This window comes from Vicugna pacos, chromosome 10 (genome assembly GCF_048564905.1).
Source record: "Vicugna pacos chromosome 10, VicPac4, whole genome shotgun sequence".
In the NCBI taxonomy this organism is placed as follows: Eukaryota; Metazoa; Chordata; class Mammalia; order Artiodactyla; family Camelidae; genus Vicugna; species Vicugna pacos.
Genome location: NC_132996.1, coordinates 27,839,919 through 27,865,670, shown reverse-complemented (window position 1 = coordinate 27,865,670; position 25,752 = coordinate 27,839,919). Strand labels below are relative to the sequence as shown.

Sequence of the window (25,752 nt, the reverse complement as noted above, 5' to 3'; positions counted from 1 at the left end):
GGCAAAAGGCACTGTGCACAGAGGCATAAATGAGGCGCCTGGGTCTGGCTCCTTCCCTCAGGGCTCAGTTCCCATCACCCAGGAGGGTCTCAGCTTCTCCAAACCCTCTCCCTCTCGGCTTCCTGGGAGGATGACAAATCCAGTCTTTCCTGGCAGGTGGCAGCGGCTGCTGTGACACTGCTGGCTCTCGGGAACACCATCTGTCCCAGCTCTGGGGGGAGCCCCCGCCCCATGGGGAATGCCACAGCCATAAATAAATTAATAATGACTCTCCAGGCCCCTCCTCTCTCCCTTCCCCAGCTCCCAGCTGCAGGCACATGCCCAGGGCTGGGCTCCACATCCCAGCAGTGAGCCCAGGCTGACCCCCTGGGCACCAGGCCCTGTGCGGGCATCTTCACTCCCATTTCACCCAAGGCCAGCGGGAGGGCCAGGGCTGGGCCCGAGACACGTCTCCACTTTCAGCTCTCCCTCCGATTCACTCACCATGTGACCCCACTGGGGCTCAGCTTCCCCAGAGGAGAATAATAACAGCCCCTGCCTCCTGGGGAGGTTGTGAGGATTAAACAGAGAAGTGTGTCTAAAGCCCCTGGACCAGAGGAGGGGCTGATATGGCAGCAGCCTCTCCTTTCTCGCAGCCAGGCCTGGGCACAGAGGAGACTCATGCTAGGTTTGCTGCTTGGTCCGATTTCACACACCCCTCTCCTCTGTGCCAACCTTCACCATCCCCGGCCCACCCCATTTATGCTGCTCAAGGCCCCACTGACACTGATGATTCCTATTAGACACACCAAAGACATGGCAGGGGCTGCGACAGCACCCATCATTGTTATCTCAAAGGAAAGGCACTCACTGAGTTGTCACCGGGCACCCTTTGGAGGGTGGTGAGAGACTCAGGAATGACAAAGGCATATCCCCGGGCTCGAGGTGCTCACAGTTCAGAGTGGGAGACATACAGAGTCACACAGTGGAGAAAACAGGGCGCTCATGGCACAGAGAGCAGAATACCCCAGCATCTGACTGCTGGGGCAGGAGAGCTCAGAGGAGGGAGCGTGAGAAGCAGGGAGGGCTTCCCAGAGGAGGGGAGGCTAGAGCTGAGCCCAGAAGGATTTGGGAAGCTGAGGAGGGGAAGAGGCAAGCAGGAGTAGTTCTAGGGAGGCAGGAGTGGATGAAGGGGGACTGGGACCTGGCTGGGGCTGCAGAGGGAGCAGGGGGATGGGGAGGATGGAGAATTTTGGAGCAGAAAAGTGACAAGTTCATGTTTGTGTGTTAGAAAGATCCTTCTGGTGGCCACATGGAGGACGGGGGCAGCTGAAAGTAGACAGGGAGTCATCCGGGGAAAAGATGAACAGTCCCAGAGCAGGGGCAGGCAGTGGGTATGAAAAATAGGAGAGGAGTTCACAAAATACTTAGGGCAGAAAATCAACAGGGAATTGTTTGATGAAGGTGGGGAGGACAAGGATGGAGTCTAAAATGACTCCCAGGTGACTTGGGAGGAAGATGAATCCTTAGAGAGAGAACTCCAGGCAGGAATAGGGTAGGAGAGGTGGTCTTGGAGTGGGGTGATCCTAGGCTAGGGGGGGTGGGGCTGGGATTCGGCTCCAGCCTCCCAAATCCTCCCAGGGGTGGGGGCAATGCTCAGACTGACCCCCAGCCTGTGCCTCCCACCCTCCAGGCCCACCCACTCCTCCCTCTGCTGAGCTCTCACCTGCAGCATGTGGTCTCTACTCCCTGGGGGCACTGGCTCCTGTGCAAGGAGGTCCGGGCTGGCTGCAGAGACAAGAAGGCCAGGGGCTGAGGCCTGCCAGGCCTAATCCCCTTCTCCCCAGGCTGCCCCCCTCCTCCAGCCCCAGCAGACGGAGGGGCCTCTTGTCTCCCACAGGCGCCTCCTCCAGGGAGTCTTGCCTGATTGCACCCTGGCTCTGGTGTATTCTCTGCTCCTCAACTCTCAGAACAGATCCCAACTTTCAGCCCAGAGCTCCTCAGGAGTGGAAATGATCATGTTTTTACTCTTTCTGAGGTCCCCTCCAGTTTTGCACCTCTCCCTTCACTTCCCTTCTCTAAGCCTCAACTTCCCCATCTATAAAATGGGATTTGTAATGTCCAGCTCAGACAGCTACTGGGCTGGGCTCCCAGCTGGGATTGCTGCTAATCCTAAAAAAAATGGGATGATACATGTGAGTCCTCAACTCCAGCCTGTGCCCAGTTGTCTGGGCTCCAGTCAGACCCCCATCCTGCACCGTATCAGCTCCTCTAGTGCTGGCAGACACACCAGGACCCACTCACTTGTTCTCAGGAGCCCACCACCAGGGTGGCATCTAGAACCCAGTCACTACGAGAGGCATTGCCTGGGCCCTGCTGTCCCTCCCTGCACCCACCCACAAGTGCACCCAGGAATCGGACAGGCACAGGCGGCGGGATATTCTGAGCCTGGCTTCGTTCCCGTCAGCTGCTGGCCGCCATGCCAGCCTGGCGCAGGCTCAGGGGCTGATTTGATTTGGCAGCTTCGGAAGCGTGTGGTAGGGATGGGGATGGGGAGGGGGTGGGGGATGAGACACCCATCCCTGCTGGGAAATAAACAGCCTCCGATGATCAGCGAGCTTGGGGGAGGGCCCAATCTAGCATGGGAGGTGGTCCCGGGTTCCCTGCCTGGTGCCCCTTCTTCTCACTCAGGTCCTGGACACCTGCCAAGGACTGCTGGAATCTGTGCTTCTCCTTGGGTCACCGTAGGGGTGACAGCAGCTGCACCTGGTGTGTGGATGCTTGTGGTGTGGCTATGGCAGGGTGGCTGGTTGTCACACATGTCCCTGTGTCCTGTGGGGTCTCCCTACTCAGCAGTGTCTGCAGCTGGGCCTGAGCATTGCCCATGATGACTGGGTCTGTGTGGGGGCAATGGTCTAGATGAGGCCATCTCCCAGGGCCACTGTGGCCCCATGGCTGAGCCTCTATGAGGGACCGACTGCAGCCCAGGGCATGACAAGGCCACCCACGTGCCTGAGTCTACTGCAGGGCCTGGTGTGCACTGGCTCGACCTGTTCCTTCCCTCTGTGCGATGACCCTGCTAACCCAGCCATGTCCGGCAGAGGAAATGACGCGGGCTGAGATAAGTACCGGACCTCAGGGCCCATCCCTTTTGTCTGCAAGCCTAAGCCTTCTTTTCCACCCCATCCACCACACTGTCCCGGAACAGCCCCTTCCCCTGTCACAGAGAGGAAGCAGTGCTAGTTTCACTTGATTCTAACTGCCCCTCAGGCCCTCCACCACTCCATTCCCTGGAGAGGCTCCTGCCCCGAGCCCTCTGGTTCCTCATCACTCACTTCAAGCACAGTGAATGTGGACAGGATGAGAGGAGTCTCGGGTAGACCTTCACAGCTCCTCCATAATTCCGCCCCAGCCTCAGTGTTTACCACCCTCCTGCCTACCTTCCACTCAAAGTGGTCCAGCTCACCCCTCACCCAGAGGCCCTGGGAATCCACATCACTCTGTTAATATGCTACTGGTGCTGTGGGGACCTGGACTCCACAGCCTCCAGTTAGAGACCTGTTCCTGGGGGTCAGGGCTCTGATGCTCTGACCTCTGCATTGAGGCGGGTGGTGGGGGCGGTCAGACCAGGACACTAGTCCTCAGGGGTCCACAGGCCAGGGCTGTGCCCCAGACACCAACCACAATGTCAGGGTAGGGTGGAGCCTGTGTCGGGGAAGATGCAATGTCTCATCTGTCACCATTTTCCCATTGTCCCACTGTCCTCTGGGGACCTCAGGACTCTCCCCACCCAGCCACAGGAAGCCGAGCCCCTCCTGGAGACAGAAGGAGGGAGCACTGAAGGAAGAGCTCCAGGACTAGGGAGAGACTCAGCCATGCCCTTGGGTTACAGAAAAGAACCTAGGCTCATAGAACTCAGTTGTCACAAAGGGGCTAGTGGTATGGAAACAGTCTGCAGAGAGGCCCTGGGGGGCTTCCTGGAGGAGGTGTGTGGTTCCTCACAGGAATAGAACACTAGGTTCCAGGACAGCCTCCAAACTATGTGATATAGGTCTGCACCTGGGACTTGTATGTAACTGCAAATGTCTGTGTGTCCATGTGTGCATAGGTGTGTATCCCAGTCATGGAGTCCTGAACTCTGGTCTGTGTCCCAAAGGCAGGGTCTGCCCAAGGTAGCGGTCAGTCAGGCAGCAGGCACAGTGACAGAGGAGAGGGCAAAGAAAAAGAAGGGAGAAGAGCTCAGGGCTGAGGAGGGAAGCCTGTCGGGTTGGTCATGACATATTCAGTCCTTAAACCCTAGATGCCTGATGCCAAGTCAGTGTGCTTCCATGTACTTCCTCTGCCACAACTTGCTGTGCAGCTTCAGACAGGACCTTCACTTCTCTGAGCTACTGTCTTCGTCTGAAGAGTAACAGGGATGGACCTGATGCCCTCCTAGGGCCCTTCCAAGTCTAACAATCTTTTGAGAGACTGACAAACAAAGACAGCAAGGGATGGAGACTTGTAGGGATGGGGAGAGAGCCCAGAGGAAGCAGAGATGAGAGTGAAGGGTGGGACAGCAGAAGGAAGAGAGAGGAGAAACCCTCAGGGAGGCCCACTTCCGGTGGGCATCTGGGGAGGCATTCCCTGCTGGGGCCCCCATTCTCCAGCCAAGTCAGGGTGTGGTAGACAATGGAGCCTTGTGGATGATAGGGAGCAGTTGTTGCCACCCCACCTGCCTTCTGCCTGTGGGAGGAGAAAGGCAGAGGGAGACAGACAGAGGCTCTGCCTCCGTGACCTGAGTCCCACCTCCATTTCTACTCTCCAGGTGCTCCAGGAGGAAGCGGGGGCCACAGGCAATGGGGAGTGCCCAGGACTGGGAATCAGGAAGCTGTGTTTCAGACCCTGCTGTGCTGTGTGACCTGGGCCAGCTCCTAGCCTCTGTCACTTGATCTGTGAACCCACCAGGCTGGGACTTGGCAATGGTACTGGGTTCTGAGGGATGAAGCCAGGACGGGCTCTCCAGATGGCCAAGATTCTTCCCTCCAGCCAGAATGTTCTTTCCCTGTCTCTAATGTGGGAGCTGACACTGTGCACAACCCAAGAGAGAGCAAGCCGCTGGACAAATGAGCTGGCCTTGTGCAGGGCCGGACGGTGGGCCTGTGCTCAGGGGATCCCCCCCCCCATCAGTCATCAGCTCTTCAGGCCCCCTGGCTTGAGACTTCCCTTCCTGAAGCCCTCCTCACAGCTACCCTCAGGGCACAAGCAGGGTTCTCCCTCCTTGGCCTGTGCTCAAGGGGGGCCGATGCCCACACTGTCCCTCTGGCTGCCTGGCCTCTGCCCTAGTCAGAGGCCCTTTGTATTTGGGCCCTCACAGGCAGGGGTTCGTGCATTTCCGTGTCTGTGTCCAGGAAGTGTTCATGTCCTGTTTTCCCCCTCAGGCTGGGGCTGCCAGGGAAAGAGGGGGTGGGGGTGAGCAGGCCTCTCCTTTCTCCACTGTCGACATTTCTCCTGAGATTTTTAGGGGCTAGGAGGAAAGGGTAGTCCCCTCTCTGCGATAGTCTGAAATGATTGAAGATTGGAGGCAGGGGAATGAAGGAAATGACCCCTCACCCTGCAAGCTTAGGGAGTGGCAGATCTTGCACGCACACACAAACCAGATCTTTTGTGGCGGGAGAAACTGTCTGTGCGATCCAGGTTGAGAGGGTCTCCCTCCCCACTAATGCCAGCCCAGCCCCTTCTCCCCTCCCTCACTGGGGGTCGGGGCTGCCCGACACCCCAAGCTGTCTCCATTGCTTCTTGCTATGTTTTCAATAACCAAACATTGAGATTAACAAGGCAGGTGGTTGCAGCTCTTCCCAGCAACCCCATTTAGAATCACTGAATCATCAAATCATCAAATCCTAGAATCCTGGATTCACAGAATGTCCGCTTCTTCAGCTCCTGGAGTCTCAGCATCTTAAAGTCACAGAACGTCGGAATCACACAACCACGCATCCACGCAGCTCTGGCTGGGAGCTGAGAGTTGTGGAAGTCTGGAACCCCAAAAACTGACAAAGCCGGATTCTCCTGAGAGCCGTACATCCTGAGAGCTAGAGCTCATCCACCCCAACTTCCTTCTTTTACAGGTGAGAAAATGCAGCCCAGAGAATGGCCAAGATCACTGGAGAGTGAGAACCAAGTAATGTCCACTCCCAGGATTGCAAGATGGGACCTCAATATCCTGGGCTTCTGAAAATGGTGCAACTTTTACATTCAGAAATACAAGTATTCAAGTTAGGATGCTGCTTCTCTTTTAGCTTTGTTCACTTCCCCTTCTCCCTCCAACCCCACTCCTACTGGGTCTTGCAGCTGGCACCCCATTTCTCCACCCTCTTATCCTCTGTTTCTGCAACTCCCTTGCCCTTCCGCCTCCCCTAGTTCTGTACCCAGGCTCCTCAAATAAAGACAGCCATAGATGGTAGAGTTTGAGGGGACAAGTCCTTCATAGTGGGGGACAGGAAAAGCAAAATGCCTGCCATCTGAAGCCACAAGCCAGAGGTCAGTATCCCCAGAGGAGGTGCCCTGAACAAGAGACCAGAAGGTCCTGAACCCCTCAGGGGTCCAGCCACACTAGAGGCAGCAGGTTTAAGGGAGCTGAATTCAAAGAGGAGGGAAGCAGTGGAGGCTTACAGTTGACATTAGAACCATCCTGGATGTGATAGCGTTTTCATAAATTTACATTTCAACTCATTTTGGAATGTACTCATCCATTTTTGAATTTTAATTCTATTAAATATTACATTTCACAGATTGTTTTAATTTTGGAATTCTGAAAACTCTTTGCCCAGGGCAGAGCCCGAGTCCCCCACGTTACAGCTCAGGAGGCAGCAGGCTGGGGGGTTCCAGGTCTCCCAGTCTCCATTTAGCCTCAAAGCTCCTGACCTAGAGGTGGTCCCGAGACCTTCTGCTCCTTAGAGGGCCCTGGCCCCGGCCCAGGCATCTACCCTTAACCCAGTCTTCCACCCAGACCCCAGGGTGGCGCTCTTACTTCCTTCACCTCTACAGCTGATCAGCTCCCTCTTCTACTGCCATGCTCCCCTCCCCTCCATTTTTGGTTTTTCCCTGTTCAGCCCATCATCCCTATCTGGACCACACTGCACTAGCCTCCCACCTCACCCTTTCTATGTGCTTTTCACCCCATGGCCCAGGGAGCTTCCTAACAGGCAGATCTGAGTAGCTCCTGCCCTGCTTTCAATTCTTCCCTTCATGCCCGGTTCTCTCCAGAGAAAGTTCAAATTCCTTGACATGGCGTAAAAGTCCTGCACACTTTGACCCCTGCCAGCCTCACCAGCCTCATCTCCTGATACTCCCCTCCACCACTCCCCATCCCACCACTGAGCCACTCTGGCAGTCCAGGAGCCAGCTCCTTGGAAGTGCGGAACTGCATGCTTGCCTCCCTCTGTCTGTCACCAGAAAGCCTTCACATTCACATCTCTCCTCCTCTCTGCCCAGAGCTTTCTTCTGGCTCATCCATCAGCTCTCTGTCTAGATACGTTTCCTCCTGGAAGCTCCCCAACATGCTTTTCCCCCAACTCGAGGCTGAATTAGGGGCTCCTTCTCTTTCCCACCATGGCCTCAGAGTTTCTCTCCAGCGTAGCCCTCCCCATACACTCTACTAGCATCAATCTTGTCTGTGCCCTTCCCCTACCCCGTCACCTCTCCACCATCTGCCTTGGTACCTGGGTCGGATTACCTGTCAGAGGACAGATGCATTGTTGCTCAGACTTGGGGGAATGTGTGGCTGAACTTTAAGGCCCACACCATGCTCTCTCTACCTATCCTCTCTGTTGGGCACATAGTAGGTACTCACTAACTGTCCACCTATGAAGGCCTGGCAGTACACAGTGTGGCATGGACAGGGAGGACTGGGTGTTCAGAGGAAGTGAGAAACCCTGGGCTGGGCTGGGAACTTCCTGGAGGAGACATCTGGGATGATCCTCCATGAGTCAATCCTAAGAGAGCAACTGAGAACAGGCCACAGGAAGTCCCCAGCCAGCCATAGGGCCTTCAGAGCAAGCCATCAGAGTGGGACCAGAGTCTGCAATGAGAAAGATTCAGTGGCCAGGGCCCAGGATAGGGCCACTGGAGGGGCTGAAGGTGCATTCAGGGAAGGCTTCCTGGAGGAGGGGTTGCTTCTGGCTGGTTTGGGGAAGGGGAGTAGGTGGAGATGAATCAGGTTGGAGACAGATATGAAAGAGAAAGCTCTGTTCCTTCTTGCCCTTTACCCTCGAGTGGAAAGGGAGGTGGGAGTCGGATGGGCAAAAGGAGGGAAGAAGGCCAAGGAGACATGGAGATAACACCAGTGCTGACACCATGGCCAGGGTGGGTATGGATGGCTGGGGCTGGCAGGGAGCAGGTCCCCAGCTGTGGTTGGGAAATGTTTCCTGTCTCCTTGCCAGAGGGGTCATTAATAATCATTTACCCGCCACAGGCAGCACGGAAGCCAGCCAGGGAGCAGCATGGTGCTGGGGCCGGAGCCCAGCCTGGCAGCCAGGAGAGCCGGATTCTGGGACCAGCCCTGCCACCTTGCTGTGAAACCTGGACAAGTCACCTGACCTCTCCCGGTCTCTGGTAATGCTGGTAAAAGGAGGGTCTAAAGAGGAGGCTCCCTAAAGACCTCCTGGCTCTGGGCCTCAGGTTCCCTAGATGGCAGCTGGGCTGCCAACCCTCCAGGGGGTTAGCGACCTTTGATGATGGATATGAGCATCTGGACTATGCTGAATCCAGCTCAGGGCACATGAGGCGGGCAGACCCAGCCCAGCCTCTGAAGAGCTTGCATTTTAGCAGGAACCAGACCCCAGCACTGTGGGTTGCACTCCTGGAGCACATGAAGGGTACCTCAGGCTGCGGGAAACACAGAAGGGAGGGCCGTCTACCCAGGGCCTGGGGGTGCTGACGGTGTGGCTGGGCCAGGAAGACAGGATTTCTCAGATACAGAAAGTGGGAGCCTGGTAAGGACTACATGGTTACTGCTAGGGCCCATGGTGCATAGTAGGTGCTCAGTAAATGCTTTCAGACAACAGAATGAGTTCATCTGTTAAATGAGAGACATTTGTGAAAGGATCATGGAATTTAGAAAGATCTGCCTAAAAGGGTGATGAGGATAGTGATTCCAGCCAAAGATAACGGGATGGGAAAAGGTGACATGAAAACTCGAGAAGGCAAGGGATGGCCGTCTGAAGCCCGACACTATTGCTTGGGAATAATCAACAGCCTTCAAGATCCCTTTTTCCAGTTGGGCCAGAATATTCCTTAGCTTCAGGCCACATTTCTTGGCCCGTCCAACACCCCCTTCAAGGCTCAGCTCAAGCTTGCTCACTTCAGATAACCTTCTGGAATGTGGTGCTGAGCATTGCCCCCAGCCACTTCTCCAACTGCCTTTGATAGTCTCTGTGCCTTCCAACCATGATGAGTCCTGTCCTTTCATGCTCTCGAATACCTGTTGGCGGGCACTCACCATGGTCTCCCCATCGCTTTCTCTGGAGTGTAAGACCTGGATCCTCCGACTGGATCCATCAGATTAGAGGGTCCCCAAAAGTGACTGGGCCTCGTTTTTCAGATAAAGGTCTCTGTGAGGACAGGCACTAGCCTCCCCATCAAACGTGGGGTCAAAAATGTAGAGATAGATAAAGGTCTTCCTGGTAGTCTCCCAGCCCAGGGACCTTTCCGGGGATCACCCAGAAAAGGTTAAGAGGACAGGCCAGCCTGCAGAAGAGGGCATTTGGCTGCTTAGCACCCCAGAAATGACATGAGCAGGAAGGGCACTGGGCCACACATAGGACTAAGACGTCATGGTTGGCAAACTCACCCAAGTCCAAGTCTGGCTCCCTCTGATCTTGGAGGAGGCGCCACTGGGGATACTACCCAGGACTCAGTGCCTGTGCCTGGAGCCCTGCCCTCTGCAGAGCACTGTGAGGTGGTAGTAAACATGGTGACACGTGCATCCTCTTCCCCCCACCCCCCCATCCTGGCCCAACACATGAGCCAGGCTAAAAGGAAAAGAACAAAAGTTCCTGGACTGCGACATCACCCGCCGCCGGCCTGTCCAGCGCTTGCTCAGCCGGAAACCCAAGACAAAGGCCTTGGTCAAAGTGAGGAGGATGAAGGGCAAAGGGTAGAGGCGGCCTGGCTTGGGCATCTCTGGGGACCTAACTGGGAGGGAAGCAAGAATGAGATGGCAGCCAAGCCCTCCTTGCACACACACGTCACTCCACAAACATTTACCAGACACCTGCTGTATTCCCCACACCCTGAACGTTACACACCTAGTTCCTCACCCACACATCTTATGCACATGCTTCCTCACCCCCTGCAGCACCTTCAGCCCTCCACACCCCTCACCCCACACACTCTGGGCTCCCCAGACACCCTGCACACACTGCTCACCATACACAGAAACAGCTCACAGGGAGAAAAGATCACAGAATCCACATGTCACACCGAACAGTCACACTGCTCACACACCCACACTTCACATCACACTCACACTCAACCTCCCACACACACCTCATCCACCCCACACTCACCTCTCCAAGCACAGACACACATCCAATTAAATTCAATACACACACATCACCCAGACATGGAGACACACCCTGCATAGATAATGCACAGACCTAATGTCACACCAAAATATCACGTTTGTGAGCACACACAGCTCCTCAGCATCAGCAGTCCTGCCTGTGCTCTGCCTCCTTCCCACACGTACTTCAGCACACACACACACACACACATACAGTCAACAAGTCCTTGCCTTAGACCCCTGGGCCTGGCTGCTACACTCTTTCCTACCCAGTTGCACAAACAGCTACCACACAGACACATGGCACTCAAACACCAATATACAGATCCTAATATATTTTCTGAGCAACTCCAGGATGTACCACAGTGACTTGAAGCCAGTCCTCTAGGCTGCAAACACACTCGGGCACTCTCAGCTCCCCCATACCCGCCCATTAACTCCCCTCTACCTAGACATCCAGTTAAACCTTTCATCAGGTCCCAACAGTGGCCTTTCCTGGTTACACACAACAGCCCGTAACATACACAACCGTGTACACAATCCCCCATGCAAGCTGCCCCTACAGCCACTCCACCCCACGATGACAGACACACAACCATGGACACACAAGTTCCCCTACACACACAACAGTCATACAGACAGCTAGAACTCCACATCCACAACACGGCCTTCCTAGCTGCACACGACATGTAACGCCATACACTCACAGTCCTCACACTCACCACAAGCCCCCACGATTCCCCCAAATAATCCCACTCGTGATACACACACAACCCCACATGACACAACACACAATGTCACACAGGAGGCATACCAACACACACAGTCTAGCCCATCCTACTCAAACACATACCCCCCCAGACTTACCCTGCCCTGGACACCTCCCACTACAGGAACTGACACCAGGTTGCAGTCTATTCCTCCCCTCCCCCATCCCAAGCCTCCAGCTTCCCCAAGTCAAGACTAAGACAGTGAGGATGAGGGGGTTTATAAGTTTTGTACTCCAGTGCCCCACAGCGTGATCCCCACCCGTCTTAAATCCCTGGGCACTGCCCAAGAGCTGCGTGCTCCATCTTCAGCCCTTTCCACCAGTGCCCACATCATGCCAGCCTGACAACGTGGGGAGGGGTGCAGGTCCTGGGCACACACTCTGAGCCTGTCCCCTCTTCACCCAAAAGCAGAGGCCAATATAAGGGAAAGAGATGACCACAGGAAAATGCTCTAGAATAAAGATAGAAACCTAGAGAAATTGGGGGAGTGACGGGCAGACCAAGATAGGGGGGCACATGGGCAAGAGACCAAACAAGATAGAAACAGAGAAGGAGAGAGAGAGGATGGCCAGAAAGACTCGGAGAAGCCAGAGGAGAAACCAGAGAATAAAGTGGGGCCACCACACCCGAGAGAAACAAGAGGAGAGGGTGAGACCAGCCAGAAAATGCTAGGCTCTCCTACACAAGAGGGAGGAGGGAAAGCACGAACAGAGTGGGAGGGGGATGCTGCAGAGGAGTGAGAAGTAGAGATAGATGGAAAGGGGCATTTGGACCCTGGGGTAAGGTCTCAGGAGAGGACTGAAGTCCAGATGTTCCAGTGGAAATCTGAGCTGGGGGCACAGATGAGGCTGTGGAGTAGGGCTTCCAGGGCTTGGGATGAGGCCCCAGCTTTGAAGTGAGGTCATTGCCGAGAGGTGGGGGTTCAGGTGTTCTGGGTATGCCTGGAGTCTGATATATATTTTGGGGGTTCAGGGCTATGAGCAGGGGTGCTCGTCTAATCTGGGAGGTAGAGAGTTCCAGGCTCGAACAGAGCTCTCGTGTGTGAACTGGGGTCTCGCTGTGGATTGGGAGTTCAGTGCTTCAGATAGAGTCCCGGATCTGAAAGGGGTTCAGAGTCTGGCATGAGGTTTCGAATGTGAGCTGGGGGTTCAAGGTCTCTGCGTATGGGCTGCAGTCCCAGCACAGGAGTGGGATTGACAACTAGGGGAGGGGTCCCCACCCTGGAGGGTTCAGGAGCAGGGTGTACCATGGGTCCGGCGACTGCACGATCCGCGGAGGACCGGGCCGGGCGCTCACCCAACACCCCGTTCTCCTCGCGCCCAGCGCGGGGCCCCCCTACCTGCAGGCTGTCGGCGCATGGCTGCGGCGGCGGCGGCGGCTCGTCCGGCTTGAGGAAGACCTGCTGGCCTCGCCTGAGGAATTGGACAACAGCAATGAGAATATGGTGCAGCACCAGGACCATGCTCGCAGCCGCCCGCCCGCCCGCCGGCCCGGCCGCTGCGCTCGGTCAGCGCGTCCGCGACAGGCTCTCTGGGTCCGTGCGAGTGTCCGCCCCGGCCCCGCCCCACCCCGCCCACTCCCCGCCCCCCGACTGCCCTGGCCCCACCCACCTTCCCGCAACCGCGGACAGCACCTCTCAGCTCGTCGGATCTTCGGACCCGCAGCAGAAACCCCCACCTCTGACCAGCTCTCCCCTTCCTTATCTCTCCGCTCTCAAGATTCTTTCAGTTTGTCCGCTACTAGGATCCCCCGCCAGATAGCCGGCTCTTCGCCTTCGCTCCCTTCTCTTGCCCCTTCACTCTTTTCACTGCCTCTAAGTGATCGCCTCTCAGATCCCCTCTCCTGTCTGATCACATCCTCTCCCCTCACCACTTATAAAGTCTTGGAGCCAGGCCAGAGCGCCAAGGCAGAGACCAGCGCAGCGAAGGAAAAGTGGGGTTTGGAGGGGGAGGTAGAGGGGAAGGGACCACTGACACGACACAAGGAGCCCTGGGCTCGCTCTTCTTCCAGGAAAAACGGGGAAGGGGGGTAATTTTTAGAGGTCGCTCTGAGTCGGACAGGACCCGGGAGCAGTGGCCAATCTGGAAGGGAGACACGTGCGCACAGACACGCGAGCGCCCATACAGACAGGCACACCACTCCTAAGTGGGGGGTAGGGACACTGGGCCCCCAGCACTGGGCAGGCAGGTCTGCGTTGGCGTCTCCGCAAGCCAGAGAGGATGCAGGCCCCAAAGCCATACAGTCCACAGTTCCGCGGTGGGACTTGCGAACCTGGAGCGCAGTTCTCTGCAGAGCGGCCCCTGCGCCCAGGCGCCTGCTGCAGCCGTGACGCTCCTGCGCCCCCTGCTGGTCCATCGCGGCGGCGCAGCTCGGCCCGATTTGCTGTAGGCCAGGCCGAGTGGAGCGGGGGCGGGGGGGCCGAGGGAGAAAGGGTCATCTGGGCCAGCTCCTGGCCTGGACACACCCGGTTTTTAACCTCTGCTTGGCATGAGGTCGGCTGGGGCTGTGGGACGTGTCTGGACTAGAGGGTGCTTTTGGGTCTCTCCTGGACTCTGCCAGCTAGCTACTTACTGCATGACCTTGGTCAGATCCCCTCCCCGGTTTCTGGGGCTCAGTTTTCCCATCTCTTTCACAAGACTGCCAGGACAATCAACCCCACAATGGTGGGAAGGCAGCCAGAGTCCCCTGACACCCCTGCTGTGGTCTGACATGAATCCTATCCACTGCACTGTGGTCCCCTCCCCTCCTACCCCACACCCGTCTTGGAGGGTGACTCAGTGAGCCCCCAGCTTTCCAGCTCCCCACCTCACTGGGCTGATTCATCTGGGCCCTTTCTCCCTGGGGAGTGATTTCCTCAAGGTTGAGTCATGGAGCCCAGTTCTGGACACAGTCCTGGCACCTGGCACACAGGCTGGACAGAGTCCTAGCTGTGCCACCAGCTCAGCAGGAGGTCCTCCCCTGCCAAGATTTCTCCCACCTCTCTTTCTGAGGCCCAGCTCTGGACATGCCTCTTCCCCTCTCAGACACCTTCAGTGACTGCCCACAGTCAGCACAATAAACCCTCAGCCTGACGTGGCAGACCCTCTGTAATTTAGCCCCAACTTGTTTTTCCAGCTCTGACCCTCTGGACACTTTTCCTTAAATTTATACTTCCTACTCTACTCAAATGGGTGACTGACTCATTCTCACCTCCAGGCCTTTACCAAGCCACCCCAGCCCCAATGCCCTCCAGGTCCTGTTGGCCTGGTTATCTTTCAAGGGCCAGTCAGGAGGCCTTCCTTGGATGGTACCTTAGTCTTCTGGGTCCCCCTTCTTGCATCTCTCCTAGGAGTCATATCTGGGGGCACAGGGAGGGATGGGGTGCATCTCTGCCACTAAGTTATCCAGGGCAAGTCAGTGTATTTTACTGCATCTTCAAAATGGGGGCAATTTGTTCTACTTATTAATACTGTAGAAAACATGACATGGGTTAATGTATGTAAAAGTTCTGTCCCAGAAAAGGGCCTCCCTTCTCTCTTTTGGCCTTAGTTTCTTGCTCTATAAAGGGAATGACCAATGTAAGGGCTATTGTAAGCAGAGTCTGAACCCAGTGCATAAATCTCTTGGCAAATCCTGAACACCTGTCACCAGCTCAGTCTGGGCTCTGGATAGCCTGGGTGGGACACAGGTATCCAGGAGGTATCCGTTATAGTCCCTGGCCAGAGCTGTTTGTTCTTCAAAGGAGGTCATCTAAGACCCCACAATCAAGAGCCAACCCTGGCCTGGCACAGCCCCCATTTCCTGGGCTTTAACATCTGCTGAACACTTATTCTGTGCCTCACATTTCATCTTCTCAACAACAGTATAAGTTAGGATCTATTATTAGCTACATTCTACAGATAAGGAAAACTGAGGCACAGAGAGACTAAGTACACTGCCCACAGTCACATGGCTAGTAAGTAGAGCCAAAATTCAAACCCAGGCCATCTGGCTCCAATCTGTGCTTTCAATTCATTTTCCACCTCTTGAGGAAAAGCATGTGAGAAAACTAATTTTCTGAACTCCCCTTTTGTTCCCAAAATAGTCAGGGTCCTACACTCCCAGCCCCTGAACCCTCTGCCCATCTCTGCCATGAGGAAGCCTCACTGCAGGAGTGTCTGGTCTGGCCCCCAGCTGCCTCTTTTCATCTCTCCACCTTGCAGGCCACGCTAAGCTGCCCAGTGGCCCAGCTATCTCAGACTGGGTATTTTAAGAAAAGGTGACTCAGCTAAGAGCCTGTCAATCTGGGTACTGGCCCACTTGACCTCAGGCCCTGTCCAGGAACCAGCTCTTCCTTCTTCCTAATAATGACCCCTTTGTGGGCCATTGTGCTTACAAAGGTCTTCCTCACCCAAGACTGGTGAGCAGATACGCCATCTCTCCATTTAAAAGCGTGACACCAGCAGACCTTCAGTAGATCCCAGATCTGCTCCCATTCCCCACGACCCTGCATCCTGCTTCCAGGAGCTTGTTTGGTGCCTGACGTGCATCTATCCCCGGGCTGCTAACCATGGTCAGACTCCCAGGAGCCCAGGTTCAAACCTGAGCCCTGCCCTGGCATGCTGGGTGACCTCAGGCAAGGCTGTGGCCCTCTCTGGCCTCAGAACTTGCAGCAGCTCTGAAGGTTGGCCTGGTTCTCTTTGAGGACTCAGGCAGTGCAGGTGGAGAGAGGCGGGATCCAGGTAAGCCTAGCTGGGCAGAAGGCAGCCCTCCAGAGCAGACCGGTCTGCCCAGGCATGCCAGGCCCAAGGACTATGAGGAAGGGCCAGATCCCAACACAGGGGGCTCCCAGGAGACAGTGTGTGTGACTCAGTCTCTCCATGACTTGAGGCAGAGTCCATGGACTAAAAGAGGGCTTGACCATCCCAGGGTCCTTGGCAAGGGACAATCCAAGAATCATCTTGGAGTAAGCTGATATCTCTGCAGATTCTGCATTCAGCTAGAGCCTGTCCTCAGTGCTTCAGCCCCAGAGAGGGCATGGTTTGAGCCACACTTTGTTAGCCTGGTGTGTGCATGTGTGTAATGATGTGGGTGAAAGCAGGAGAGGTATGAGTACAGGTCTGTAAGTTTGTATCTTTGTGAGGATATGTGGTGCTTCAGAGGCAGAGCTGAACATGTGTGTGTGTATCTACAGGAATGTGCATATTTGTGCGTCTGTGGACAGGTATGTGTGTGCAGGTGTGAGTGTGTACACACATGCAAGTATGTGTGTACAGCTGTGTTTGTGCTCATGTGTCCAAGTACGGCACATGGATGCATTCATATGTGAGTGTACATGCAAATGTGCGAGTCTGAGTGTACTCAAATTCACACCTAACAGTGGTGCTGCCCATGGCCACTAGCCCAGGTCAGCTCTGTGTATCCTCTGGCAGTGGCCCCAGATGTGGGGGTGGCCATTACAAAGAAAGGATCTGGCTACAGGCAGGTGCTGGGGACGATGTGGATTTGGTCTCTGGGTGGGCAAGGCCTGCTCCCAGAGCCCCAGCAGCAGCTCTGAGTGGGAAAGAGCACCAGCTGAGTGAACTGAGGCCCAGAGAAATGAAGAAGGGAGGGTGGGTCAGCCACAGGTCTCATCTATTTCCATGTTATTTGCATACACATTTGTCTGCAGCAGCTGGCCAGCTCCATGACCCTAGCTGGAGAATTCTAGTCTGAGACTAGTCCAGGACCTGCTGGCTCATATCGGGGCTGAGGTCTAGTGGACTTGGGCCTTGGCACAGCTCAGTATCTTCTCCTTATCATCTGCAAACCCCAATAACCTTTTGCCACTCAAGGCTGCCCCAGGCCATACACAACCTTACACACATTCACTGTCTTTCCACAGATATACATACACACTCCTATCACTCCTACACACAGACACACACTCCTATACACAGATACATATCCCTATACACACGCTCACTGGGCTCCTACACATAGAACACAAGTAGGCACACCTGCCCTAGTGCCTTCTTGGGGGACCACTGTGCCTCCTTCTCCCTGATGCCCACACCTGCTGGAGAGAGATGTTCTTCACTCAGGTCTGACCCTGCCTCACCCACACTTACATGGCTCCCCTTGCCTACAAGATAAAGTTGGAGTCCTGGTCCTGGCCTCTGTGGCCCTTAATACCCACCTGCAAAACATCATTTTTATGCTCTACCCACGCTCTGCCTTCTGGCCACACCCCCTCACCGCTCACCAGTCCTCCAGCCAGCACTCCCTGGCACTCCTCTGCACTTTTGCCAGGCACTCAGCCTTCCCCTCTATCAGCTCAAGGGGACAGATCTCTTTCTGTTTTGCTCATTGCTGTGGCCCCAGCACCCAGAACAAGGCTTGACCCAGAGGAACTGCTCAAAAAGACATCAATGGACTATAGGAATCAGTGGTAGAACCCTCCTCCCAGCCTGATCTGTCCTCTTATGCAGGACTTGCCAACTGTATTTGTTTCCCTGTGTGCCTCCCCCATCGGACCCAGTGCTCATGTGGAAAGAAATTGAGTCTGATTCAGCTCTGTGTGTCCATGTACAACATGGGACCGGGCACACAGAGAGGAGAGGAGGATAGGTGGGGGTGCAGAGCCCAGGGCATGGTGACCCCCTCAGTGAAGCACAGGCATGTCTGGAAGGGGCAGCCCCCTGGGCCAATCACACAAAGCCCCCTTGCCCTGGGGAAGAGGCCTCCCAATCACCTTTACCCATCTGAGCCCCTTTCTGAAGTGACCCTGATTGTCAATCCAGCCTCTGCTTGCACACTCCCAGGGATGGGGAGCTCACTTTCTTCTCAGCCAACCCCTTCTCATGTGGGATGGCTCTGCCAGATGCTGACTCCTCCCACAGCACCATCCTGTCAAATCCTGATCATCCTGAACCATGATTCCCATGGAAAATGGGAAGGAAGATAAACAAAAGGAGAAGCAGATCCCAGCTTTCTCAACAGCTCTAGCAATTTTTCCAGCTTTGGGCAGAAGTGGGAAAAGGAGCTCTTGGTTCTCAGCCTATCCCAGGCTACTATAGGCAAGTAGGTTTAATGTGCTCAGGCTCCCCCGACCCCAACCAGCATCCCCAGGAGCCCGGGGCAGTGCAGACAGAGCACAGTGCTGAGAAACTCTTCAGCAAACTCCACTGAGCCCCATTCCCTCACTGAGCCCACTCTTTCTCTCATCCCTCAAGTCCCTACCACACCACCTCCTCCCCTCACCAGTGCCTCATGCCCTCCAGTCTGCAGGACCTTGAGGGGCTGCGAAGTTAGCAGTCCCTCAAGGAGTGCCCCACAGAATGCCCTAGGAGGGCCCCATGGAGATGCTTCTTCCTGAGCCCTGTAGGGCAGGCGGGGCAGAAGAAGAAGAGCAGGTCCTCAGCCAAGGGTGGCTGCCAGAGTCCCATTCAGTCCCCCTGGACAGCTGCAGCCCACGAGCTTCCCAGCTTTCCTCACCAGCTATTCCTCAGCTGGCCCTGCTCCAGAGGTGCCTCAGGCTGCTGTCGATCACTAACCCCAGTCCCCTGTGCGCGTGCACGCGTGGTGCAAACATGCACGCGCACGTGCGCGCGCACACACACACGCGCGCACACACACACTCGGACTGCTCAGAGCTGAGCCCATAAGGAATTCCAAGGCACAAGAAATTTTAAGCAACAGGGATCCAAGTCCTATGCTCTGCAAGCTCCCTGCCAGCTCAGACACTGTCAGAGAGGGAGCCCGTCTCTGGCTTCAGGGTTCCAAGAACTCCCAGAGCTTTATGTTCTAAGATAATCAGAGCCTCTATTATAACACCCCATTATTTGAAGTGCCGGCCCTTTTTACATTCAATGAATGTGAGAGCCAAGAGTCCTGAGAATGTAGGAACTTAAGATTCTAACATTCTGTGATTCTAACTGCCTGAAATGCGAGCACTCCAGGACTCTAGCACCAGGGTTTCCATGGCCCTCAGAGCCTGATGGTCTCTGGACTGCCTCTGTGAATACCCAGTGACGACAGGGGCCCCACAAGCCCCTGCACATGTGAGGTGCCTTCCAGCCTCTATGTTTTTGCTCACACCACTGTCCATGCCTAGGGTCCCATCGCCCTCCTCTCTGCTAACTAAATCTTAGACAACTGTACAGGGGCGGGGAGGGCAATGCCGTCAGGGATGACCTTCTAAGTGCCAGGCCCACCTGGTGATTCTCTCATTTAATCCTCATGATATTACTAGCCCGACTTTACAGTTGATAAAACTGAGGCCCTGGGATGTGAGGTCATTTGTGTAAAACCACACAGCTAGAAATGATAGAAGAGCAAACCAAACCAGGCTCCTTGCAAACCTGTGCCTCCCAGTAGCCTCTCTCTGACTCCTTAGAAGAACCCAGGGGCCTCCCTCCTTGGCTTCAGGGCCACACTGGAGCAGCGCCTCCTGCCCCAGCGCCCCCCAAGCTCCAGAAGGCAGAGACCGTGGTCCCCTCTTCTCGTGCCTCTCCAAGTTGGAGGCAGCCCAGAGGCGGCCGTGTTTCCTGCCCTGATTGATCGAAAGGCACTCGATTCGCCAAGACTCCGTGTGGGACCTGGAGACGTGGTGTTTGTTTCTAAGCACCCGTCGCTATGGAAGCCAGGTGCTGCCAGACCAAGGCCTAGCAACAAGGCCCGGCGCAATGCGGGGTGGAGGGCAATTGTCAGGGGCTTCCCAGGCAGGTGGCAAGAGAGAGGGAGGGTAGACCATTCGGTTCTCCAGGCTGGAGGGCTGGACCTGCTGACCTGGCGGGTCTTGCAAGAGGAGGAAGGAGGCCAAGGGGGCAGGGCCAGACAGGCCCTGAGAGACAGATGTAGAGATAAGGGCAGAGAGAGACTTGCAGAGAAAAAGGGAGTCCAGGGACAGCAAAACATAGAGGCACCATCAAGGAGAAGGAGAGGCAGGAAGGTGGAAGAAGACAAGAGCCGAGACTCAGAGACCATGGAGACAGTTGTCTGAGAGGGGCTAACTCCCAGAAAGGCCTGACTCCTAGGAAGGGGGAGGAGGTGCTGGTGAGCTGGAGGAAGCCACAGGGGAATGACAGAGATGGATAGAAGTGTGACAGGAGGAGATAAGCCTGAGCAGGAGGCAATATAGAGACAGATAATAAGAGGAAGGGAGGACCAGGAGTGGAGGGCAGGTGGGGCAATGCAGGCTGGGAGGCAGAACAGACTACAGCAGGGGCAGGACCGTGGCAGGGGCAGGAGAGGACAGTCTGAGGACAACGGCACCAAGACCATGGGAGTCCTGAGCTGGCCTCGGTCCTGAGCCCCTCTTCCTGGATCTGCCCATCTGTGGTATGGGCATCACCAGCTTTGTACCTGGCCTCTCCTCCAAAACATAGAATTTTCTAGGCAAAGACCCTCAGAAAAGAGGCTGGTCAGAGAGTTTTCATGTCTCTCTGACCCGCCAGAGACAGTCTTGCCCAAGTTCGTACAGTGAGACAATGTCAGAACAGCAGGAACTCAGGCCTTGGGAATTCCAGTCCAGGGCCCCCTCTCCACCCCGACCTGAGTCAAACAGCACCTGATTTTGGAGGCACCATCAGTACAGAGAGGCACACTTGTCCCCCCACCAGAGTGAACGAGAAGGTGATAGAGCCTAAGATGGGATCCCCTTTACTTCCTTCTTCCTCAACAACAGGCGTGTATTGGGCAGTGGGAACCCAAGGATGGACTGGACAGCATCAGGTGGAGAGATGGCCCACAGCTGGCCCTCTCAGGGCTGTGACTGGGGAAGACAGGCTCTGGGGAATCCAGAGTGGCCTGGCCCTTTGGGGGCAGAAAAATGGCAGGCACTGGACAGGTGACATCTCATTTAATCCTCATTGTAAACTGTTACAGATGAGAAGACAGAGGCCCCCAAAAGGAAGGTGACTTGTCCTAACCACCACCAGCCAGCAAGTACTTGAACCAGGACTTGAACCCTGGTCTCTTGGGGTCAGTGCAAGTTGGAGGGCCTGGTGGAGGCCCCTCTGCTAGGGTGGAGGCAGCTGCTCGGGGAAGGAAGGTGATCCAGGTCTTTTCAGGGGCCCTTCCCAGAAGGAAGATAAGAAGGGTCTCAAGCCCTGCTCTGGACCCCCACTCCTCCCGCCACCAGCTGTCCCCCTCCCCATGTCAGAATGGGTGATAGCACTTGGCTAGACTCTGTCACCTGTCAGTTACTAATTTCTGTCAGGGCTAATTGCTCCTGCAACTGTTAACACTATCAGTGGCACCTGACATCTGCCCTAGGAGCTCACGTGCCCTTAGAGGTGCCCCATTGGCCTCCATTAGCCTCACTCTCTCCAGACTCCTAAGGGAGGAACCAGCAAAGACTAAGTGCCTACTACATGCCCTGGTGGTATGGAGCACATTCATTCACTATCTCATTAAACTGTTCACAGAGGTTTCTGAGGGCTCTGAAGGCTCGCCCCCACCTCTTGCAGCTCCTGGCCCCTGACCTCCCTGCCTGCCCTCCCCTCCACTCACAGCACTCACCCCAGGACCAGATTCTGGGGCAGGGTGGCCCCATAGCAGTAGGGGAACACAGGTATCTGGGAACTGTAGTTTGCTTCTCAGCTGCAGTGTCCATGGTGACGGGCAGTAGAGGGAACAGGAGGAAGGCGTGGGGCTGGCAGGCTGAAGGTGAGAAGGAAAGAAAGGGAGAGCAGGGGGAGGGGGCAGGCAGGTGACAGCAGGCAGCCTCACTCCACATACATACACCCTGCACGCTGAACCTGGGCTGCAGCCCAGATGATCGACCCGCGGCGCCACACTCCCCTGGGCCCAAGTTCCTGGAAGGTGGTGCTGCAGGGATGATCGATCGCCTGCCTCCCAGCCTCCTCTTCCCACTGCCTGGAGGCTGCCTCCTCCGTGCAGCCTCCCCAGCTGATCAGTGTCACTGCCACGATGAGAGGCTGCAGACAATAAGCAGTGACCTCTCCCTCATCTCTTCTTCTGCCCAGCACTCTCCCTACTCCTCAGGAACCTGGTCCAGGTAGATGGGCTGTGCCAAGGCAAACACGGAGGCTGGTGTTCGTGCATGCACATGTGTATCTGTGCACGTGTGTGTGCGCATGTGTGCATGCATAAGTGAGTCCGCAGAACAGAGGAGTTGCAAATAGAAAAGTGAGTTATACAACCTGGGTTCAAATCCCAGCTCCTCCATTTTCTGGATATGTGACCCTGTGCAAGTTACTTAGCCTCTCTGAGCTTCAGTTTCCTTATATGTACAGCGGGGTTACCAATCGTACTCAACTAACAGGATGAATGAGATGATATGAGCAGAGCTCTGGCTTAGTGCTTGGCATACAGTATTTTTTGATACATGAAAGCTTGTATTACTGTTAGTGTGTGTGTGTGTGTGTGTGTGTGTGTGTCTGTGCGTGTGTGCCTGTATGCATATGTAGGTTCCCTTGGAAGGTTCCGGAGGGATTTCTGGCACTCTAGCGAGGGGGTGTAAGCTGCTCTCTAACCCATGACTCCCCTAGAGAAGGGGCTGTAGAGCAGGGGCTGCAGCCACATCTCAGCTCAGCCTCAGAGTAGGGGGACCTGCTGCACCTCAAAAAACTCCACCTCGGCTGGGCGAGGCTGTGGAGGGGAGATGGATGGCTTGGAGGCCACCAGGCAGGGCTGGTGATTAGGAGGCTAACTGCCCAGCATCCGGAAAGGAATGGAAGGGAGGCTGAGCTATGGGGCCATCCATCAAAGCTGGCAGGCCCAGAAATGCTGCACAATGGGATGGAGAGAAGCAAGGGACAGCTGCGAGGTGGGGGAAGTATAGACAAGCTCAGGGACAGGCAGCCAGGCCCAGCTTAGTGCTGACCTGTTACTGAGTGAGTCACTGTTACCTTGGGACCTCAATTTCTTCATCAGAAAAGTGAGGTTAAATGTCTCTCTCTGCCCAGATAAGTTCCAGCCATAACAGGCCAATATCAGGTCCTGGGGCCAGGGAGAGCCCTGGGGAGAGTATGAGGGGCTCAGAGATGCCCTTACCTCCCACGGGTGTCCAACTCAGCCAAAGATCCCTGAGGATGTAGAGTAAGGGCATGTGGAATTCTACTGGAGCTGGATGCCCAAAGACCCAAGTTTGAATCAACTTCTGACCCTAATCCCTTGCTGACCTTAGCCAAGTCCCTGACTTCCTGCGTCCTTCTCTAAGCCCTTTCCTACTACCACCCCCCTGCTACCCCCCCCCCACATACCCAATCCTTCCAAGGCAGGGAGGGCCGTAAGCACAGCCCTTGTCTATGCAAATTTCATTCAACCTGAAGGCAAAGTCACCCATGAGACCTCCCCACCCTTTGGAGGTAGTGGTTACCTGGAAAAATGCTGGCCAGCAAGTCTGGGGCAAGAGGTCCCAGCTAGGGTCTAGTGGGACCCTAGCAGAGCCCACAGTCTCAGTCTGTCTCTGAGGACCTCGTTGAGCGTAATCGAGTCACTTTCTCTCTCCAAGCCTCAGTTTTTCCATCCCTAAGATTAAACAAGCAGCAACAATAAATTTCTTCAGGGTCCCTCTTCCTCTGTGGGGCAAACTGCAAACTCCTGAGTCCACTCCTTCCCAGTCCTTTCCTGGGCTCCGTGCCTCCTCTGCTCCCCACTGCAGCCCCCACACTTACGCTGTTCCAGACTTTTATTCCTCTTTATGCTTCACCTCTGGACTCATGCCTTGTGGTTCACCTGTTCACCTCTGGACCTCTGTCCTTCACCAGAAAATCTCCCCCTTGCTCAACAGGGCCAGAAGTATCGCTCCCTCTGCAAAGCCGCTTGCACAGCCCCTGGCAGAGCTAAGCCAGATGCCTCACAGAGCCACCAGTGGCCCACACACCTCTGGCACCTAGACCAGTATGTGTCTATGTCCCCATCTCACTCTGAGCTCCCAAGGGTGAGGGCCAGGTTGGGCCTCATTCCTAGGGGGTGAGGGAGAATGGGCATGGAGCCTCCAATAGGGATGGGGCTTAGAGACATTAGGAAGAAGGGAGGAAGGGAGGGAGGAATGAAAAGGAAGCAATAAGAAAGGAGGGAGAGAGAAAAACAGCTGTCCCCAAGGTCCTTTTGGCTCTAACAATCTGAACTCTAGTCCACTCCAGAGGGATCCCCCATGCTTCGTCCTGCCCCATCCCCCAGTCCCCTTTGGCTCCTGTCACACACACCAATACAAAGGCCCAGAGCCAAAGGGGTCTCTGGCCTGTGCTGCTGCACTCGGACTGGAGGCTAAGAATACGTCTGGTCATCATAGTGATGCTGCAATGCTGTCATCACTAATTCATCGCCCCAACCCTGGGAGGCCAGCGAGGTGTGAGGAGAGCTGGTCAGAATTGATCAGAGTGGCCACTGGGGGCAGAAGTCTTGGGGCTGTGGGCCTGGGCGAGGGTCGGGGATTTAATTTCAACTGATCCAGCTGTGTCCTTCCCTCAGCCTCCCAATGCCCTGGTAGGAAGGAGGAGCACAGACCTTCCCCTAGTCTGTCCTGTGCACCTGCTGTGTGTCCATCTCAGTCCAACCTCAGAGACTGAAGTAGGTAAGGCTGGCATAGGAAGTCCCCAGGCCAAATTCTCTGAGCAAGAGTCCAGGCCCTGCTGTTCTCATGTTACAGGGGCTGAGAAGAAGTGGAGGGAAAGGGGAGGAAATACGCCTGTATGCTGTGCCCTCTCTGGGCATGCATGTCCCAGGCATTCCTAAGAAGAAACTCATTCTATCCTCCCAGGAAAACTATAGGTCGGAATTATTACTGCATTTTGCAGATGCCTGGATGTTCTCTCTTCCTAAATCCTCCCAGTCAATCCCTTCCCCTCCTCCAGGAAGCCTTTCAGGATGCTGCACACGGCACTTCATCCCCTCTCCTCTGAACTCCCAGTGATGGTGGGTAAGGGTCCTGGTCTCCCCAGGCAGATGGAACTGCTGTCTCTTCCTCCCATCTGGGGTTGTGGAGGGCACACGAGGTGGACCTTCTAAACCCAGCGACCCTCCTGGTGACCAGAAGACCACACCCATTAACACAGCTGAGCTTGTCTGTGGCCCTGAACCCTCCCAACTTTTCCCTGGAAGTCTGACTTTTTCGTTGAAGTCGCCTGTTCTTCAGACTTGGGGAGAAAGGCCAGACTTCCCCTGTAAGGCACCTCTGCCCTTCTCACACCTAGTTCCTTTATTGACAAAACCTTGAAACAAGGAACCCATATGGAGCCAGAGAATGGAAATGAAACTAACATGTATTCATTCAACAGCATTTATTGATCAGCTACTATGTGTGACCTTGTGAATGGAGCTTGGGACACAACAGCAAACAAAACAGAACTAATTCCTGCCTTTCTGGAGATTCTGAACCTGTAGAATCGATACTGGGGTTTGCTTTATATGTCACATTAACCCACTTGATCCTTACAATATATATGAAGGTGGATATTATGATGTCCATTTTCAGTGAAGGAAACTGAAGCTTGGGGCAATAAAAGAACCGCCCAAGGGCCACAAAGCTAGTAACTAGTAATGGCAGGATTC

At 55.3% G+C, this 25,752-nt stretch overlaps 1 protein-coding gene and 1 long non-coding RNA gene across 5 annotated transcripts in view; one reads left to right on the top strand and one right to left on the bottom strand.

Annotated features, from left to right (window-relative positions):
- The window catches only part of PDE2A (phosphodiesterase 2A), an 89,004-nt gene that overhangs the window by 50,196 nt on the left and 13,056 nt on the right, over window positions 1-25,752 (bottom strand). The window contains exons 1-2 of one of the 4 annotated variants that reach the window (XM_006203369.2): window positions 12,632-12,817; window positions 1,706-1,767 (exon numbers count right to left, since the gene is read on the bottom strand). In XM_006203369.2, the coding sequence (XP_006203431.1) occupies window positions 1,706-1,767; window positions 12,632-12,650 (81 nt within the window). In that variant the 5' untranslated portion in view covers window positions 12,651-12,817. Of the gene's footprint in view, window positions 1-1,705; window positions 1,768-12,631; window positions 12,818-25,752 lie in introns of those variants that run through there. The other 3 variants (XM_072969268.1, XM_031681317.2, XM_072969267.1) reach the window with 3 other exon arrangements.
- LOC140698961 (uncharacterized) lies at window positions 4,006-6,421 on the top strand. The gene is made up of 3 exons (XR_012076973.1): window positions 4,006-4,087; window positions 4,787-4,943; window positions 6,087-6,421. It is a non-coding gene; the product is annotated as an uncharacterized lncRNA (long non-coding RNA).